Consider the following 19,472-nt stretch of genomic DNA (forward strand, 5'->3'; position numbering starts at 1 on the left):
TGCTGCTCGGCGACGCCGCGCTCCGCTCGCCCACTCCCGCCCCGCCGAGCCTGGAGCAGGCGCTGACATCAAAGAGCAGCTGACTCCGCCAGCCGCGCCCCAGCGCATCCCGCCGCCGTCGGGGGCGGGGGGGGAGCGCGGCCGGGGGGGGGCTGCCCTCCCCCAGGTGGGCGGGGGGCGGGGGGGGCCCGGCCCCGGGCTGGCCGGTGCCCCGCTGCAGCGTCGCGTTGGTCGCCCCCGACGGGCGGCTGGGCTCGGCGCCCTCCCTGCTCTCGCTGCCGTCAGGGGGAGAGGACCGGATTTTGCCTTTTAAGTAGCTCTGCGCTCCTGCCCTCCGTATGGATTTTTCTCTCTTGCAGACGCATATGCCCTTTTCATTCCTGAGTCACAGGCACGTCCCTGCCAGCAGGGCTGGGGGGGTATCAGGGGGATGTCAATTTACCCACAGAAAACTCTATTGCTTTCGCCTTCCGTCCCCTCTGACTCTATTTCCAACCTGAGACACTTCACTTGTAATTAATTCTCTGTTGTTTTCTGCTGTTCTATTTCTTACCGCAGCTCGCTTGCTTCCTCGCTCCAGAAATTAGCTCTATTGTTAGCTCAGGTATTATTTGTCTTCTGTTTTTCTGCCTTAAAAATACTAGGTAAGAACCCTCTGGGTTCGGAGAAGCTGCTTTGCTCTGTGTCTGTGCGGTGCCAGAGCAGCAGCCTGTGCTTTTCTTTGGCTTTGAGCTGGAGGTTTTGTTGTGCTTGCTGCCTAGTGTTTATCTGTGGGTTGAGTTCCTCCATTACGGGTTGATAAATCACACGTTACTGGGGCAAAAGGATGGTTCTCTACCTCTGAGTATTGCCTGCGCTGAAGAAGCCTGATATCACGTCAGAAGTCTGCGAGATAACCAGCAGCAACAGGCAGCTTTTTCTCTGCAGCCAAGTGCAGTGTAGGGGATCAGTTTGACTTTATGAAAACTAGATCTGTCTGGAAATCTCCTTTATCTCCCTCCTTGTGTAGCAGCAGAGGCAGACATCAGCTATAGGGGCCATTTTGGGGGGAGCTCTGTACATGTGTGTCAATCAGGGTTAGAAGTAATCGGTATCATTAAAAACAAGGCCAAGTGTACGCACCAGCAATGATCCCAGCACGGGCTGCGAGCCACGCTTGACGGCAGCATTTCCAGTATGGACTTTCTACCACGTAAGCCAAAGGAATTTTTCATTATTAGGTTGTCCTCTAGTGGATCAGCTGATAGAAATACGGAGCGTGCTTTGCCCACGTATTGTAGCTCTTGACTGGAGACAGGATGGGGCCAATTCTCCTGTGACTGAGCCTCTGGAGTTGCCTTGGTCTGTGATTTGCCCAAGCCGTTCTTCGCTGGCAGATACCCTCGGTATGTAAAACAGTTCTGAAAATGCACAGCTTGTGAAAAAGTGGTAGTTTTTGATTATCAAATATTTTTCTTAAAGGTCTCTCTTTCTCTTACGTTTTGGGCAAATTCTGGAGCTTGTCTGTGTGGGGATGCTACCACAAAGCAAGCTACGCTTTGTGCACTGGGATGATGGAGCTAAGGCAGGAGAGCTCTCGTGGACGGGCCGTTGTCGTCTGCAGTGAGTGCCTTTGTGTAACTTTGCTTAATCCAGCCCTGAAGTGCAAAGCATGAGTGTTTGCATGGGAAACCGGTGGGCAGCTGCTATTCCAAACATTTTCGCTACATAGACAAGCTCCTACTCACTTTCCCTGGAGAGGAACTAGCTTTCAAAGAGTGCACCTGATATTTAAATTTAGCAGTTTCCAAAGTATAGCATTACTTTCAACTTGCAGTCTCAGAAATTGCTGTTCACTTATGAGACTACCTTGTATTTGAGGGGAGCTGTAATTCCTTCTTCTCAGCTGTAGGGGCACGATAAACCACGGCAGCTCCATCCCCGGTGCACACAGGTCATACATGCAACGACAACACCGTGCTCAGCACTTTGGATTCGCTCATAGTTACGTGACTTTTATTACTTGGGCTTTTTATTTTTATTATTCAGGCTCTGAACAGGTTTGCGCCTCCCTTATTACCTTACCAATAATCTGTGAAAGTTCTTGCCCCAGCGAGGGAGAAGTCTCTATAAAACAAGCCCCAGCAGGCAGAGGGGTTGCACAGAGGGAGGACCGGCCGTGTGCGCAGCTCGCGGTTGCCGGGAGGAGCGGGCGCAATAATCAGCTCATTATCTGCCTGGGCGTTTGGAGGCTGCAGCTCTCGGACTGGCTTGTTCTGAGAGCGCTGGTCGACTGGAAACTGCAGCGGGGACGAGCTCTCGAGGGACGCTGGAGCGTAGCCGAAGAGCGGTGCTGACCACTCCGTCTAATTACAAGGAAGATTGAGGCACTAACCCCTTGAAAACAAGTCTTAAATTAAAAGAGAGGTGTAGTAATTAACACTTAAGCAGGGAACTGCCATCTTGACAGCCAAATGTTGTAGATAAAGGCATGGAAATGGAGTTCAGCCCTTGAACATAAAAGAAAAAATTACTTCTTCATACAAATTTTGCCTCACCTCTATCCTTAAACCATCCTGCCTGCAAAATTACCGTTATGAAGAAAGATAGTAATCTTCTAAAGCTGCTGCTAGGCAAATTCTGTGACTGGGAAACGAATCTGGCTAGTTTAACAGTGGTTTAACCCTGAAAGGCGCTTGCGTTCCAGTCGTGAGTTTTATTTCCGGCATCTGTCCCAGTCGCAGATCCTGTCTTAGGCAACGTGAATAGAGGCGCAGCATCCCACGGGGCACGGAGCAGCGCTGGCTTCTGTTGCAGAGCTATTGAAACCATTTCCCCAGCTTGTTTCAGCGAAAGCTTTCTTGTTAGATGGGTGCTCTCTCACTTAGGTGTTCGTTTGGCACCTGGCTCCTACTCTTGACCCACACGTGGGAGAGGAGCCTGAGTTAAGAGCCAAGCTGCAAACCCTTTCCCCAGCACCCGCCGGTCCCTTCATTCGCCTGACTCCTGGCTTAGAGCACGATGCTCTCCGGTTTTGTAGCTCAGCTCTGTGTCTCTATATATTGATCAAACGGCCTGAGGGGTGAAGTCTAGCCCTTGCGCTGGCCTTAGGGGTAGGCGTGATTTCATTCGGTGTGTCGGACATGGCGCGTTGACCCTCCGTGCCGGCTGCGCACTTGAGCGTTGTCTCCGTGCGCTAGCTGTGCATCAGTCTCACTTATCCCTTTTCAGACGAGATTGTTAAGTGGTTTCCAAGTACTGCTCTGTTTTGTCTCCCTAGATTCTGGAAAGTGAGTATTTGCTATCACTTCTCATCTACAGGCGAGGAAAATGGCATGTGGCAAAGTTAAATAATTCCCCTAAAGCCACAAGCTGAGCTTGAGGCCAAAAATTGACAGTAATTCTTTCCACAATGATGCTGGTTTAGGCAGCGTCCTATCCATCTCCCCCATCCAGTGATTATCCCAGCCCAACTGTTTATATCATCACAGAGAGACGTGTGTTGAATATAATCATTTGATTTTAAAAGAGGGAAAAAAAAGGTCTGAAGGAGCAGCTTTGTCAAGGCAACTCGCTGGTGACTCAGGTGTTGCTGTCATCTGCCTGGATGTGCGCTACGTACGTGGTCTGGCTGATTGCAAAGAAGTTTCTGTCACATCTCGATGCCCAATTTGAATCAGAGGCGTGTTACGGTGTGATCTGGCTCTGTTCTGAGCTGGTATTAACCAACACGGAGCGACGGCTGGAGGCAGAGCTATGAGCAAGCCTGGCTTTCCCCCCTTCCCCCCCGGCGGCGCTTTCCCTTACGTGTGTGCGTTCCTAATGAACGCGGCGGAGCGAATTCACTTTCTCCGCTGCTCTGTAAACTCTGCCTTTACAGCGATACTTGGCTAAACAGTTGCCTAAACCCCCTCCTTATCCTCACTGCATTTCCAGTTAATTAGCACAGAGTGGGCATTTGTGTGAACCCAGATGACCCCTCCTCTCTCGCTGCAGGCTTCCTCCCACTGCAGCGGCGGATTAGAGCTCTCTGGCCAGTCCCGGCTAATTCCAGTCCCACGCTGCTAATTTGAGGTTTTAGTCTGCAGCCTCTGCCCATCCTGGCTGATTGCAGTGAGCCAAAGGCCAAGGCAGCCGCCTTCTGCGGTTTTGTTTCCCCCGCTAAAGGTTAGAGGATCCCAAAGACAAAAGAGCAGCCAAAAATAACAAGGAGGAGCCAGGCGGGGCTCGCCGCGCGCCGGGGAAGCAGAGCGGCCTCCGAGCGCTGCCGCTCGCCGTCGGGCTGGGGCCAGGGCCGCGGCCGCGCGCTCAGCAAACGGAGCGGTCCAAGACGGCGGCTGCCCTCGGCATCCGCCGTAAACAGCCGGGAGCCCTGGGGGAGGCAGATCCCCCCCGCGGGAGCTGCATTAGTCACTGCGCTTCCCTTCTACCAGAATAGACACTAGTGCAAGGAGCGGTTGTGCCTTTAACTCCTCCGTAGTCTGGAGAGGAAAAAAGTTTAGGCTCGGATCTGTAGCTCCCGTGCGACTGTGCAGGAGGCTCAGGAGGAGGCCAAGCGAGGAGGCCGTCCTGCAGGGGCAGGTGAGTGGCCACGAGCGGGGATAGGTGTCTGCCCAAGCCTAAACGCAGGCTCTGCCTCGCTTTTCAGTGAGGGTGATGATGATGATGAACTTAGAAATGGGAAATACAGACCTGAGATGAAGCAAAACTGAAAAGCCTGATAGGCTCAAGTCAGGAAAATGCGATAAACTCTGCGCTGGCGCCTGGGAAGAGCTGCCACATGAAACTGCAAATCCAAAAGTGAGGATTTATGACAAAGCTATCAAAAGAAAAAAAAAAGAGGTGGTGTTTTATAAATGGAGAATGAACCCTGCTGCCTGCGTCGGAGCAGGGGGGAAACCAGCACTAGCTGATTTTCTGGGCTGCGGTACGTTGTATCTACCTAAACTACAATAAAGCATTTGCTACGGCGTCTCCCAGGAAATTCTTAGTGCGGCGGAGACGCGGACAGGCAGGAGAAGTGTGAAATGATTAAGGAAGAAGTCAGACGTCTTTTGTTGCGGGGGGGCTGCTCGTTTGGGTCGCGTGGGGCGGGAAGGCCCCCGCAGCGGCCCTGCGCGCCGCGGGCCGAGCTCGGCTTTGTCGGCAGCAGGTTCCCTGCAGCAGCCCGACGTTTTTCCTCGCCGTTGCTCCCCCGGCCGATCCCTCCTCTGCGCCCTGCGCTGTCGCTGCGCGGAGACGTCTGACGGGGGCTGGAGGCAGTGGCGAGGGGCGTTAGGAGAGGTGGGAACCTTTTAAAACAATATTTATGAGAACGGTAATTGGTAAACCACTTGCTGCTTAGCAGCCCGAGGGGATAAAAGCGGAGGCATGCATTTCAGGCCCAGCAATAAAAAATTGCTATCAGCTGGGAGTTCATTAGCTGGAAAGACGGGAGCAGAGAAAGACACGAGTTTGTTGTGAGCTACTTGTGTAATGTGGCTTTAAAAAAGGCCGGTGTGATCCTGGGAGGGATCAAGCGAGGTGTTTGCAGCACAGGACTTACTGTCGTGTGGGAGGAAACACGCCTGGATTTTCGGTCCCTTGCGTCCAAGTCTCCACGGAGAGCCGAGCCGCAGGAAGGACTGAGCAGGTTGGGGCAGCGGCGAAGGCCGGCGCCCGCTGTGCGTGAACGGGGCCGTGTTAGGGGCACGCGGCCCTGGTACCGCAGCCGGCGTCGCAGGCCGAGCTCGCAGACCCGGATGTTTTCCGAGACGGTTTCTTCTTTCAAACTCGATGTAGGTTTGGAGAGAAGGCTTACACGAGGCAAAAGCAGGACGTTTTGCTGGTTGAACAAAACGCTCTGATAGCCTTAAAATATTTGGAGCGAGTTCATCTGGATAAAAGTCAGCCCAGAATGTTATTTTGGAGTGACTCAGTTCCTGAGGGGTTTAGTGGCGGTGGAGGACACGGATACACGCGTGCTGCTTTCTAAATGCCCTGGTTTGCCGCCGGGCTTCTGCCCCCGCTCCTCTCCCCGCCGTCCTCCCGCTGTGTGACGCGGGCGGGCAGCTCGGAAAGCAGCGGAGTTATCCCTACCGCTTACTGGCTCATTCCTCTCCGCGGAGGTCCGTTCCCAGATCCCGAGGCAGCGTGGTGCTGGGATTTGGTGTGCCCGGATCCTCCCCGCCGCAGCGGCGCACGGGGAAGCCTCGGTCAGGTCTCCCTTCCCCCCCCCCCGCTCCGTTCTCCAGGTCAGGGTGACGGTCAGTGCCTTCGTGAAGCTATTCGAAATATCTCTGACGGGCTTTGTAGGAGGGTGTGCGTGTTAAGTTGCATTGCTTCCATTGCACCCAGGGCTGTTCGCAGGCCCGGGAAGCCGGAGCTACCTCCAGATCCAGGTTTCTTTCCTGTCAGAAAAACTTAGTTAATTAAAGCCTGCTGCTGAAAGGAATTGCCGTGCTGGGGGGATAACGCAGCGAAAGCCGTGTCCTTAATCCTGCCCTTTCATCTCCTGGAAATTCCTTCCCTCCTGTCCCTTTCTGCGTCTTGATTGCTGAAAGAAACGAGGAATAATTTCCACTTAAGGGAAAAAAAATAAGACCCGAAGCGACAGAACTCCAGCCCAGCGGCAGGGGCTGGGGCGATGGGAGCTGATGGGAGGGAGCCGTCGCTGCGGCCCAGCTGGCGCCCGGGCAGATGGCATTGCTGATCCGCAGGAGCCGCTTGACCTGCGCGGCCTCTCGGGAAGGTGCGGGCTGGCAGGTCAGGCCGGCCCAGTGCAGCGCGCATGCGTCAGGCCTTTGGTTTGGTCTTCATCTCCTGCATTTGGGGAGCAATGTCTCTGCCCGCCGAGCATGGAGGGAGTTTGGCACCCGGCTCCGGTCTCCCAAGCTGCCCCGATCCCGCGTAGCTCCCCCGCTCCACCTGCAGCCCCGGTGCCCGCGCTTCCCGGCGTGTCCCGTCAGCCCGGCCGCTCGCGTCTCCTGGCCTGGCGGATGAGCCGGCCCCGCCGTTGCTCCGGAGGCCTGGCGAGCGGGATCAGCGCGAGGCAGGCGTGCAGCGCAGCTAATCTCCTTTGCTCCTCGGTGATGCATGGAGCTCGTTTGAGACGTTAATCAAGCCTGCGCACGTGCACCGGGCAAAAGGGATTAGGCACCGGGCTGCTGGCAGAGGCGCTCCGGGAGGAGCCCCCCGTCCTGGCACGCGGGGGCCTGAGCTTGAGGCGCCCGGCTAGCGCGAGCTCTGGTAGCAGCAATCCTACTTATTCCCCGAGCAGAAAGGAGCCGCGAAGGCCAGCCCTGAGGAGCGCAGCGCGGCCCCGACGCCCCGGTGCGAGGTGCGATCGTACCCCGGAGGGAGGCACCCGCCACCGTTTCTGCAGGGATACAACAAAGCGGCGGGATCCTCGCCCGGGTCGTGGCTATGCAGAAGCCTATGTAAAAGGCTCTTTAAGTCCACAGAGCTGCACGGGACACAGACGAGGGAAATCTCGCCCGTGGTGCTGCTCCCCCAGCTCCATGTCGAGTCGTGGGCTGCTGCAGACGTCGTTGGCCTCGAGGGATGCTTCGCTCAGAGCAAGGCTGCGTCGCAGACGATGCAAGAAAAATGCCAGGCCCATCACCAGCTCTCCCCTTCTGAGCACCGTTCACCTCTGCGAGGCAGAAACTCAGGCCCGAGGAAGCAGAGGGCAATGCCCAACCCTTGGGCCTGAGCACGGGGACCGGAGATGCGGATCTCCATCGTGGCCGTCCCGGAGCACCTGCTCTCGCGGCTCCCTCGGACGTGAGCAGCTCGGGGCCACCCAGGCGCGTTCCCCGTGGGGCTCCCCAGGCACCGATGTCTTTGAAGCGGTGTTGGTGGCATGTGTGCTGCCTGCTGAGCGGCAGCTGTAGCTTGTAATAGTCACTGATGGTCGATGAGCTGCGTTCGCATGTGATTAATTACACCTCCCCTCGCGGCGGGAGCCCTCGCCGTCCCCAGAGTGCTTGGCGAGAGCAGAGCTGGGGCAGAAGCCAAGCGTTTCCGCGGGATAACGCGGCAGAGGGGCCGCGTGGGGCGGCCCCGGGGTCGGGGCGGCCCCTTCCGCGTTGATCCGAGGAAGGGGACGCTGCCTCGGCGGTGAAGCCTGCCTGACCTCCGCTTCCAGGCCGGGTGCGAGTGGATGGGCAGAGCCTGCGAGGCGTCTTAGCAGGCCTTTTTTTCCCTCCCCTCTGCCTTAAGTGCAAAGCCCAGCTGACATCAAAGCTCCAGAAAGTCTAATCCTGTTTTGAATCGGTGCAAGCACACGCAGCGAATGTTAAACAGGGAATCGACAGCAAAAAAGGGGGGGATTATCTTTAATTTCCTGAGAGAGTGACGGGGCAAGGGAGACGGAGAGAAAAGAAAGGCAGAGGAACAGAAAGAAGTGACTGTCGGCATAGACAGGCTTGCGGAGGAGGAGGAGGAGAGGAGGCAGCAGGGATGGGAGGATAGAGCGCGAGCCGCAGCAGATGTGTGCGGGGGGAAAGGTGAGTGAGCAGAGCCGAGCGCTCGCGCGTGGGACGTCTGCTCCGGCCCGGGGAGCCCCGTGTCGGGCGCCTGCCGCAGTTCGGGGGACTCGTTGCTGCGAGCGTTTGCCTTGCCGGGGAAGAAGCCGGTGCAGGTCGTGACTTCCAGTGCCGGCACGTTGCTGCTGCTGCTGCAGGATGCTTTTCTAGCGAGCTCGGAGCTGGGCTCCGGCTGCGGCGACGGAGAGGGAGTTTCAGCTCGGCCGACCTCTCCCAGCAGCAGCCGTTGCCAGGGAGGTGTTGGAGAGGTGATGGCCTGAACGCATTCACAAACACGTCGCCTGTCCTCAGGGGTCCAGACCAGAGGGCTGATCGCTCGGCCTTCTCCAGCTTGGCCCTCGACTTCGAGCAGGGGGAGGGATGAAGGGGAGGTTCCCTGGGGTGGGACGTGAAGCTGGACCAAGACTTGCTGGGCTGTGTACAGACAGGGCCAGCGTCTTGCTGGGCTGGGTCCACAGCGGGGCACCCGTCGCCTTTCGGTGCCCTGCGCGCGCCCCTCCTCAGCAAGGCCGGGGGCTCGAGGTGGGACCCTCCGAGAGCTGCAGAGAGGGCTGCTGGGGTGGACTGGGACCCTCAGTCTCCTCTCCCTTCAGTCACCTGCCTTCTGCCATGACCTGATGGACTGCAGGAGAACTGCTCCTTCTCCTGTCCGATGGTTCAAGCCTGGCTTCCTGCAGGCTCCTGCCCCACTACAAAGCCTCTTTGCTTGCCCTCCCCATCTTTTGCTTGGGTGCAGGAAAAGCCTGGATCAGATAAATCCCTGCCCAGCCACCCGTTTGGGAAAGCAGGAATGGAGCAGCTCGTCCTCCCACCGGTGATGGGGGAGCAGCTGAGGGAGGAGGCGCGTGTTTGTGCTGGGCAGCCGCAGCGCGAGATGAGCTGAGCAGACCCTCTGGACGGGAGAAAGTCCAAGTCTCCCATCTCCAGAGGTACCTGGAGACCTCAGCGATGAAGCTCTGCTTCATCCTCACCCTACACCTTCATACCCGCAGGAAAGGGACTATGGCACAAATCTGGGGTGCTGCAGCCTGTGTGTAGGTGTCATTATCCAGGTGGGTGTCCAGGTACCCGGCTACAGCCCCACTTTGACTGCATTGGAAGTGTCCTGGCATCAGTGTCTCCAGGCCCGTCTGGGAAAGCAGTGCTGCCCACCTAGGGGATACCCGGCTCCGGCACCTTAGCCGTTCAGCGGGATCCCCCCTCTGCCTGTGCTGGTGGGAAAGGGCAAGGCCAAGGTGCAGTGAGGGCTTTGTGGGATCGGGTAGCCCTGGTTTTTCCTGGTTTTTCAGGCGCTGGATGGTGGCACCAGCACGTTGCTCTGAGCTGAGGCGGTTCCGGCGTCAGGGAGCGGGAAGGGAGCTTGGGCCGACTTGCCGTGACTCCCGCGAGCCCCCCAAACCCCCGTTGCACGTGGGTAGCTGCTCCATAGAGGAGTTGAGGCTCTGGGAAGCAAAGCTCGGGGGCTTCTCATGGCGTCGCACCAAGGCAGCTCCGAGCTAGGGGGGCAAAAGGGACTTTTTGGATAAGCAGCAGCAGGTCTTCGGGTCGAGCCCTGTGAGCTGGGTCTCTCTTTGGGGATTTTAAACAGCAGGGAGAGGAGAAGCCAGGCAGTGCCCGAGCCATAGCTGAACTGGGGGGAAGGAAAAAAGCACGTCTCCATCAGGCTTTTTCATAGCATACTTAAGATGTTTTGAATGTCTGTCTCGGCCTTTGTCGCCTTCCCGCCGGCTCTCCGCTCCCGCTAGGTGGGGCTGGAATCGCCGGCGACTTCCCAAGTTCGGCTTTCGCGGACGAAACCTGGAAGCGGCAGTTTCGCGCTGGCGGGACGTCGAGCCGTGTCCGTCCCGGCCTCACCTGGCGCTGACAGGCGGAGACGCTGCAGGCCCCGCCGCGAGCCTTGCTCCCGTCGGCAAGGCAGGTTTCCCTTCTGGACAGCAAATGCATCATTTTATTTTGATGATGGGCAGCTGGGGAAGAGCTAAGGTCAATCTGGGAGGAGAGAGGAGGAATTCGAACAGCTGCTGAGGAGAGCAGCGATGAGCTGTGGCCATCAATCAGCCGCCCAGGACATGGGCTGGGGCTATCCGGCAAAGCTGGGCAGTGGTATTTGGAGTCAAAATACATCAGCTGTAGGAGCGACATTTCCGCTTCTCCCTCCCACTCTCCACCTCCAAAAAGCTGCTTTTAAATGTTGCCTGGAATTTAAAAAATCCTCCCCGGCACCCTGCGAGGAGAAGATCGTTGCGGCATGAGCCTCTAGATGGCAACATCGGCCTGAGCCGCTGCGAGCTGGAGCGAAGTCCCTGCTGGAGCCGAGCAGCCTGTCCCAGATCCAGAGCTGGACGGTCGCAGCCGCTGCACACCCAAATCCAAGGGGTGTCAGTGGATGCTCCCTTTGGCACCCTTCCGAAATGGCTTGCAAGGTCTCGGGATAGGGCTGAGCTTTTCACAGGCCTCCCAAACGTGCCAGCCCTTCAAAACCCCCCAACGCACGGCCCAACGCCTCGCTCCCGTGCATGAGCGCAGCACAGCATCGGAAGGCGTTTCTTGGGGCTTTCTGCCCCGCTCTGCAGCGCTGGCCAGGGCACCCACCGCCCCCCTGGAGCCTGCGGGCTGGAGCTAAGCGGCTCCCCCCTCCCCTTTGCTGCAGAAAAACTTGCGTGAGGGGGAATTTTGTGCGTACTTTCCTTTATGGTAGATCAGCTTGCTTAGCGCCTGATCTGGGGGCACGTGAAAAACATGTTACCCCAGGCCTCGGTCACCTCTGCAGCCAGGACGGGTCTCCGCTCTGGGCTGCTGCCGTTAACAGGTCTTTTTGCTGAGGATCATGAACGAGCCGTTTAACCACCCCGAGTTAAATGCAAAGCGACATGATAAGGTATAGGAGATGAGGGCTGCTGACTTGTAATCCTCCTGCTGCCGTCTGCCTTCAAGCAAGGGCCGCAGAGCAAAAGCGTCAGGCCGAAGGGCAGCGCGGGGAGCCCTGGCATGTGGTTTAGCGTGCAAAGGCTGCGCTGGAAACGGTGAATATCCAGCAAATCTGGGCAGTCTCCCGCGGCACCCTCTGTTCACAGGGCTTGCGTGACAGCAGAGGCTAAAGCTTAAACTACCCAGCTTTTATCCCGCTCCGGTGAGGCTGGGGTGGTTACCTTCGCCTGGGAATACAGTGAAACATGCCTTTTCTGCGAGGCGGCTGCGGCCCCCCAGGAAGGAGATTACTGGGGTGGAAAAGCCCTGCCCTTGCGTGAGGCAGCGACGCAGGACCCGAGCTTTGCGCAAAGTAGGGCCTGTTCTCCTCTTTTGCAAAGTGGGTTTAGTCTGTGCTCAGGGAGCTGCAAAGATTAATTAAGATCCTTAAAAGGACAAAAGGTGCAACATAAATTCCGGGGATTATTATAAATGTCACTGCTTTGCAAGCTCTGGCAAAAATCACATAAGGAATAACAAGACCTTTCGCTTCATGGCACTTCCTAGCAGGATGACTTAGAGCTTCACACTTCAAAATAGCAGCCATAAGATGTTGACATTTATAATTAGATGTGCATAATAATCTCTTTATTCCAGGGCTGAAAAGGCTGGGTGTGTCCTGAGACGCCAGTTCCTCCTCCTCCTCGCCGAGGATCCCCCTTCCCGGCCCTGCTCACTAAACCGTGCTTGGGGGAAGCGTCTCGGGTCTAAGAGGTGCTGGATGTTTGCAGCTCCCCCAGAGCGCTGTGGGCTGGGCCCGCGGTGAACAAAGTCAAAGCCTCTGTGTGTTTTTAATCTGATTAGTTGATGATAATCCAGTGGTATCATGCAGCAAAAGCTGTCCAGCTTTATTAGGCAGTCTCTTGTTTTAGGAGAACCGTACTCCCGTGGGAGCCCCCAACTGTGCTGTTTCTGTCACGGAGGGACAGAAAAGGGGGCTTCTCGGTGGCTTTAATGCTTGGGGGGAGTAGAATTAATCTGGGGCTCGGCGAGCCGAGGGGCAGCGGGTTTCGCTCCCCTGGGTGCCCGGAGCAGCCGGCCCAGCCCCGGAGCGAGCTTCAGCCCGGAGCCGGAGCCGACCCGGCCACCGCCGCTTGCCGGGAGCCCGGCGGGGCGACGCCGGAGCGCTGCCGGGGGCCGGTCCCGGAGCAGGGGGGGGGGGGGGGTCGCCGGCGGGGCCCCGCTCAAAGCCAGCCGGAGCGGCGACCGCCGTCGCCGGGCGGGGAGCGGGCCGGGAGCCGCCGCGGGCCGGGGCGCGGTGCCGGGGCGCGGGGCTGCCGCGGCCCTGCCCAAATCGGCGGGCGCATCACGGTGAGTGACAGCAGCCGCGGCCCTGCCCAGCCCGCACAACCCGCCGGGCTTTTCCAATCAGGCCGGGCCGGGGAGGGATTTCCTGCCGGGACGGGGCCGGCCCGAGCGGGACTTCGCGGAGTGCCGCGCCGCCCTGCAACCGGGCGCGCCGCCTCCGGGGCCGCTCGGCGCGGTCCGGTCCGCTCGGCTCTGCACGGTTCGGTCCGCTCCGGTCCAGTCCTGCACGGTCCGCTCCGGCTCGGCTCGGCTCGGCTTAGCACCGCACGGTCCTGCACGCTCCGGCTCGGCTTTGTGCTGCTCGGCTCGGCGCGGTTCGGTCCGGCTTTGCGCTGTATAGCACTGCCCGGTCCGGCCCGGTTCGGTTCGGTTCGGCTCCGCGGCTCGGCGGGCTGGAAGCGCCCCGAGAGGTGAGTCGAGCGCCGCCGGCTGCAGCGCTCCCGCGATGGGGCGGCGCCGGGGGGGCTCCGGGGTGGGGGGCGATGGGGCCGCGCCAGCCCCGCCGCCGGGACCGGCCTCCCCCCCCCCCCCCCCCGACCGCGCGGGGCCGCCAGCGGCGCCCCGGAGCCCGCAGCGGGGCAGCCCCGAGCCGCGGCGGCCTCGTCTCCGCGGGGCCGGTGGGGCTCCGCCGCCGCTGCCCTTCGCGCCCGAGCCTGCTCGGCGGGGCGTGCTGCTCCTCGGCATCGCTCCTTCCTCACTTACGTAATTGTTTTGTTTCGCTCTTCCTCCTCTTCCTGGCGTCGTTGCTGGCTCCGGGAATAGTTCCGATACTTCCCTTCTCCAGGTGAATTCCTGGGCCGGAGGCTCGGAGCGGCGCGGCTGGGAGGGATGTTTGCTGCTGCTTTTCCAGCTCTGCGCGCTCCCGCCGAGCCTCACCTGCGAGGCTGCAGAGGGGAGGCTGGCGTCGGCGCTCTCGGGGCTTCCAACCTACTTACCGAGTTATTCACTGAGTTATTCACCGAGTTATTCACGCAGCCTCGCGGGCCCCGGGAGAGGGAGGCGGCGGCGTGGGGCCCTTTCCTCCGTAAGGCCCCGCGGACTTCTCCACTGCGGGAGTCGGTAGCCTCAGTGCCCTCGTGCTCGCTTTTTCTGCGCTCGGAGAGCGGCTCGAAGTTTGCTAAGGCACAGTGAATTAAATAAAGTGACTTTGAAGAGAGCGCGGTACTTCAGGTTTCAGGAGGTGATATGCTCGCGGCAGGGGTTAGCTCGAGTCAAGTGGCTGAAACTCGGTTGTAACGCAGATAAGCCTGCGCTGGTCCCCTGGGCCGCGGCGAGGTGGCAGCCGGCCTGGGCTGGCAGCAGCTTTGGTGCATGGTACCAAACCCCCGGGCAGCTTCGCGTGGGGGATTCGTCGGCCAAGCGCACCCCAAGCCGGGGGGTGGAAGTGAGGAACGGCCTCCGGCCTCGCCACGGGCGCCTCGGCATCCCCTTATCCCGGCTGCACCGAGTGGGGAGCGTCGCCGCTCCGGCTGCGCCCGGGGGACGGCTGGGGGCTGGCGCGGGGGGCCGGGTGCGTGCGGCTGCCGGGCTCGCCATGGGCAGACTGAGCAACGTTGCTCGTGGTGGGAGACCCGGGGGTGCTCTGGTCACCCCGGGGGCTCAACTCCCGACCCCGAAGGATGCTTTTCCTCCCGCCGTCGCCTTCCCTCTCCTTACGTGGTTTCCTTCCTCGAGACAATGACCTCAATTGCTCAGAGGAAGCAACGCTCGCTGTTACATAAAGGCTGAGGACGAGCGCGAGCGCTTCGGGAAGGGTGATGGCGAGGAGGGCACGGCTCGAGCGGCCGCGGGAAACCAGAGCCGGCTCTCGCCAGGTCGCTGCTTCTAACCTGGCCGGATCGGCGCGGCCGGCGTCGCGGGGCTATCTGGTGACAGCCTGGCAGCGCGGGGCACACGTGCTCCCTTCCCTGTCCTCCCACACGCACGCTCCTCCCCGGGCTTTGGCAGAGCCAGGCAGATGCATGGCTCCAGACCAGGAGGGGTTTCCAGCCACTTTGGCCACATGAGTGCAGGGAGAAGAGTGGGTTCAAGGTGTAAACGGCTGCAGCGGGACCCCGTGCCCTCTCCCGGGGGTGCCGGGAGCCCCTTCTCCCCTGCCTTCGCCCTGCTGCTGAACGCCTGCGTCCCTGTGCCGGCCGGGAGCCATCGGGGGCAGCTTTGCTCGTAGTCCCGAGCTCCTTCCTCCAAGCACAGCCGCGCCGCTGGGTTATGCTCGGCTCCTCGCCTGCGAGTGACGGGCCCAAGAGGGTTCCTGTGCCAGTTTAAGAGAATATCCGGGCCCTGGGGTGCTGAGCTGCCCGGGTATTTTGGAGGGCCGGTGCCTGCCCCTGCGCAGAGAAGGGTGCCAGGCGGGCTGGATCAGTCCCCCTGGTGCAAAGGACTTGGGCTAAATGTCTATTCGGGCGCTGCTGCTGGGAGAGGAGGGGGCGGGAGTCGCAGCCCCCCAAGCCCTGTGCACATCGTCTGGGCGGGCGCGACGTGCCTGGCCTTATGGGGGGGCCGGGGGGCCGTGACCCTGCTCCCCCCGGGGCGGCAGCACTGCCACGCTGCCCGGCTCGTCGTGCCCTGGGCCGCCCGCGGCAGCGGTGCTCGGGGGTTTCTCCGCAGGTTCTTCCCTCTCCTTTTACCGCGAGGATGAGCCAAGTCCCGCCAGGACTAAATATAGTCAAAGTATTTGTTCTTCGGCGCGGATACAAAAGCTGTCGCGATGGAGCGTTTCGACAGCGCCGGGGAGCGGGTCGCCCCGCATGCCTGACTCTGCTCTCCCCTCTGCAGGTCCCGGCTGTCCCGCGCTGCCCGGGGCGCTGCCGCGGAGGCGCCCGGGCTCCCGGCACGGCCAGGAGGAATGCCGGAGCGAGGGGGCTAACGAGCGCCAGCGAGAGGGAGGATCTATAACTTCCAGATGGCGAGGAGCCCGTAATCCCGTCGGGAAGAATTAGGGACTCATCAGCGCAGCACAGCCTGCCGAGGGAAGCCAAGCATGACACCTCCGTCTCCGGGAGCTTTGCGCGGGCTCAGCTGAGAGGCCGAAGCCGCCCCGATGCGAGCGCTGCCGGCCGCCCTGCCCCGAGCCGCCTCGCTTCGTCCCGCGGGGCCCCGCTGCTGCCGGGAGCCGGCCCCGCGCCCTGAGCTAGTTCTCGCTTTAATTGACTGCGTGTTCTTCAGCGAAACGACAGCTGGGTCTCGCCGCTCCCGAAGCGGGAGGTGACTCCTCTGCCGCTGTTAGTGGAGAGACGGCGACTTTCTTTTTTTTTTTTTTTTTTTTTTTTTATGTCCCGTGGGATTGTAAAGCATCTTTCTTGCTGGATTTCACCTCCCATCCGAGTGTGTCTTGAGGAATTTCAGGCCTGTTCCCATGGCTGTATAAAGCAGGGGGATCCGAGGACCGCTTCTTTCCGCGCCACCGTTGCGCCAACCAGTCCGCGATGGGGCGAGAGCAGGAGCTGATTCAGGCCGTGAAAAACGGGGATGTACCTGGCGTGCAGAAGCTGGTGGCCAAGATCAAAGCGTCCAAGAGCAGTGAGTACCTCGGCGCGGAGCCGCGGGCTCCCTCGCCGCGTCCCGTCCGTCCTGCTGCGTGGTTCTGCCCTTTGCGCCTCGCCGTGTCCCGGGTGCGAGTGCTGGCGCTGGGCTCCTGCGCGGGGATCGCTCTGCGTCCAGGCCGGGGGTGTGAATCCTGGCTCTGAATTCCATCATGGGGATTACGCTGCGGTTGGAGGCGGGAGGGTGAATCCAGCCCTTGCTGATGAATGACTGAGCTGTAAATGATCCTCCCCGCAGGGCTCGCGTTCCCTCCGGGCTCCGGGCCGGGGCCCTGAAGTGTGGGACGCCGCGCGGGAAAGGGAGAAAGGAAATAGCGGCAGGGGAGAAAGTGATGCCGCTCGGGGATGCTGCTACAAAGGGTCTTTAGCGTTTGCCACTCACTCCTGGCCGTATTTATCTTGTGAAAAATTATCAGCCGAGCCAGTCGACTGGAACCAATTGTCAAGCCTTGGATTTCAGTCTGGTAATGTTTAACCCTTCAGCAGAGCTGCTCTCTTTCATGTGCTCTCCGAAAGGTCAGCCGCGAGCAGGAGTTGGAATGAATTTCAGGCTCAATCTGTGCCGAGCGTTTTGGTGGGCCGGGCCGCGAGGCGGGGAGGGCTGCGAGGCGGGGAGGGCTGCCCGCCGCCCCAGCAAAGCCGGCCCCCGGGCCTGGTGGTGCTGGCAGTAGGCAGCAAGGTCCCCAAGCAGATCCCCAAAAGGGATCCCGAAAGGGATCCCGAAAGGGCAGTGGGGTTTGCACAACTTCTGCGGGAATGGGGGAGGCGATGGAAAGGCGGCCGAGCGGCTTGCGGCTGGGTTAGCGCGCGTGGGAGGTGAGCGCGAGCGTGAAGGCGCGTACCCGGTGCACTAGCGTGGCTCCGGCCCCGGCGGGGAAGGCGGTGGGGGCTGCAGGTGCTGGCGGGGGGGAAAGGCCGTGGTTAGGAGCACGGCAGCCCCGCACGATCGTGCAGGGCTCTTCCTAGCCCCTGGTGGCTCCTGGCTCTGGAGACTTAGAGGAGGAGGCTGGAAGAAGTAAATGAAAGGGCACCCATCAGCACGGCGCGATGGGAGGAAGCCGCATGGATCCTGCCCGGGCGGCGGGGCTGCGGGCAGGGGATGCCGAGGAGCCGGGCTGGGGAAGGTGAGACCGAACAAGCCCCTCTTGCAGCTCCGTTTGCGGCCCAAGGGAAACGTGGCTCCGGCTGGACCCGGAGGCTGGGAGAGGGAGGCTGGTAGAGGCAGAGCGGACTGGGGCTGCCGCCCTGGTGAGAGGTGTTTGTAACGAGAGCTGAAGGTGCTGGCTCTTGGCACAGCTGCGCGTTGGTGGGGGGTCTCACGGGTGTGCAGGAAAACAGGAGAAAACCATCCCCCAGGAGGGAGAAGGGAAAATCAGGCAGGAAAAGAAGCATTAAGACTTATCAGGAGCAGCTCAGGGCGGCAAGCCCGGCGCTGAGAAACGTGGCTGAGGATTATAAACGCGAGAAGAGGATGAGCTCCCCTGGGTCAGCTACCAGCAAGCCTTGGCTGGGGCCAAAACTCTGCAAATGCCGATGGCTGGGCCCGCTGGAGGGCCGAGCTGCTGCCGTCTCCCACCGGCACGTGCCGAGTCTGGCTGGTGGCGGGAGGGAGTGCCGGTGTCCTGCCTCTCTGCCGGGCACGCTTGCTGCTCGGGGACTGCCGCAGGCCGAGGAGCTGCGTCCATGCGGGACGCTGGGCGCAGTGCCGCCCGCTTTTGGGAGCGGGGAAAGTCCCGGGGCCGGAGGGAGATGGGTCCGTGTTTGCGAGGGGCTTGGAGGACGCCCCCAAGGCAGTAAATAGCATCGGGTCATCAGCTTATTTCTACTTTCCTCCTTTATAAGGGGGGGAGCGGAGGCTGCTGCAGGGCACGCGTGGGCTTTGAGCGGCGCCCGGCTCCTCCGCGGACGGCGGCGCGGCTCCCTCTCCCTCCCGCTGCCGAGACGCCACGCGAGCCGGGCGCTTGCCGCGTTTGCCGCCCGTTACAGCGCCTTTCCCGGACGGCAGGCGGAGATGCTGATTTTTAAAACCCCTCCAAGAGTCCTTCTGCTGTCTCGGTGGATTCGGCGCCCCGGCTCTGTGATGAGCCCTCCGGGGCTTCCCGCGCCTAAAAAAGTCGCTGCACGTAAGCAAGCGTCGAGCGCCAGTCCCGGCAGCGGGGACCTCGGGGACGCGCCGCTTAATATGCACCGCGCGCAGGCACCGCCTGCAAGTGGGTCACGGCACCTATCGCCGCGGGGCTGCCGGGGGGCAGGCAGCGAGTTTGGGGACAGGGGCGGGAGGGCGAGGGCTGGCGTGACCCCGCGGGAAGGGGATGTCGGGCCGCGGTCGCTTATGCAACCGAGGGGGGACGCGTATCCGGGGAGAGCCGGGCCGGTCCCGCTGCCCCGGCCGAGCCTGCGCTGAGGCTTCCCCGGGGCGGCGGTGGAAATGTCCCGCTCTTTAATTTCCTCCTCTCGCTCGCCCTCCCCTCCCCTCCGCGCCTGAGCGCTGTGGAGTTTAATTGAGATTGTTAAACGACCCGTCACGGCTTTGGCCTCTCTCCTGGCGATCAATCACGCCCCGGCTGGCCGCGCGGGCTCACAAAGCGCCGGGTGGCCGCGGGGGCCGCGCGCTGCGACTCCCGGGGCAGGCCAGAGGCCGAGGGACGGGGCCTCGTCCCCCGGGAACGGGGAGGGCCGGCCGGGCAGGGGTGCATCCGCCTGGCCCGCGGGAACGGGCGTTCGGGCCCCTGAACGCCCGGCGATGCTCGTGCGGCCCCGGGGTGGAGGCTCTTGGCCAAGGGGCACGCGCTGGGCAAGGACGCCGGGGGGGCTCTGAGGGGCGTTTTGTGGGAGGAAGGAGCTCGAGCGCCCCGGCGGTATCCAGGACTGCTGCGGAGGAGGACGGGAGCTGGCCTCGCTGTTTGCCTTCCCGGAGGGAGTGGTGGAGCTTTTTGTTTAAACGCGCGTGAAGTGCAAAGAGAGGGTGACAGCTGAGCAAACGCGCGCTGAGCTCCCAAGGACGGAGCGCGACGTCTGCCCTGCCGGCACTGGGGCCGGCGTCTCCGGGAGGTCCCGCTGTTTTCCGGCTGCCCCCCGCCTTGCTGTCCGCGTTGTGCCTTGTGGGGGCTCCCGGGCCCTGGATCGGTCGGGTGCCTCGCGGGCTGCT

At 61.0% G+C, this 19,472-nt stretch overlaps 1 protein-coding gene across 5 annotated transcripts in view; it reads left to right on the plus strand.

Moving 5' to 3' along the window:
• Positions 1-12,832: 12,832 nt before the first annotated feature.
• CASKIN2 (CASK interacting protein 2) overlaps positions 12,833-19,472 on the plus strand; it is a 29,920-nt gene continuing 23,280 nt past the window's right edge. For all 5 annotated transcript variants that reach the window (XM_026098873.2, XM_026098874.2, XM_026098876.2 and 2 more), the window contains exons 1-2: positions 12,833-13,192; positions 15,558-16,301. In XM_026098873.2, coding sequence (XP_025954658.2) covers positions 16,208-16,301 — 94 coding nt within the window. In that variant the 5' untranslated portion in view covers positions 12,833-13,192; positions 15,558-16,207. The remainder of the gene's footprint in view (positions 13,193-15,557; positions 16,302-19,472) is intronic.

Source organism: Dromaius novaehollandiae, chromosome 18 (assembly GCF_036370855.1).
Source record: "Dromaius novaehollandiae isolate bDroNov1 chromosome 18, bDroNov1.hap1, whole genome shotgun sequence".
NCBI classification, from domain to species: Eukaryota; Metazoa; Chordata; class Aves; order Casuariiformes; family Dromaiidae; genus Dromaius; species Dromaius novaehollandiae.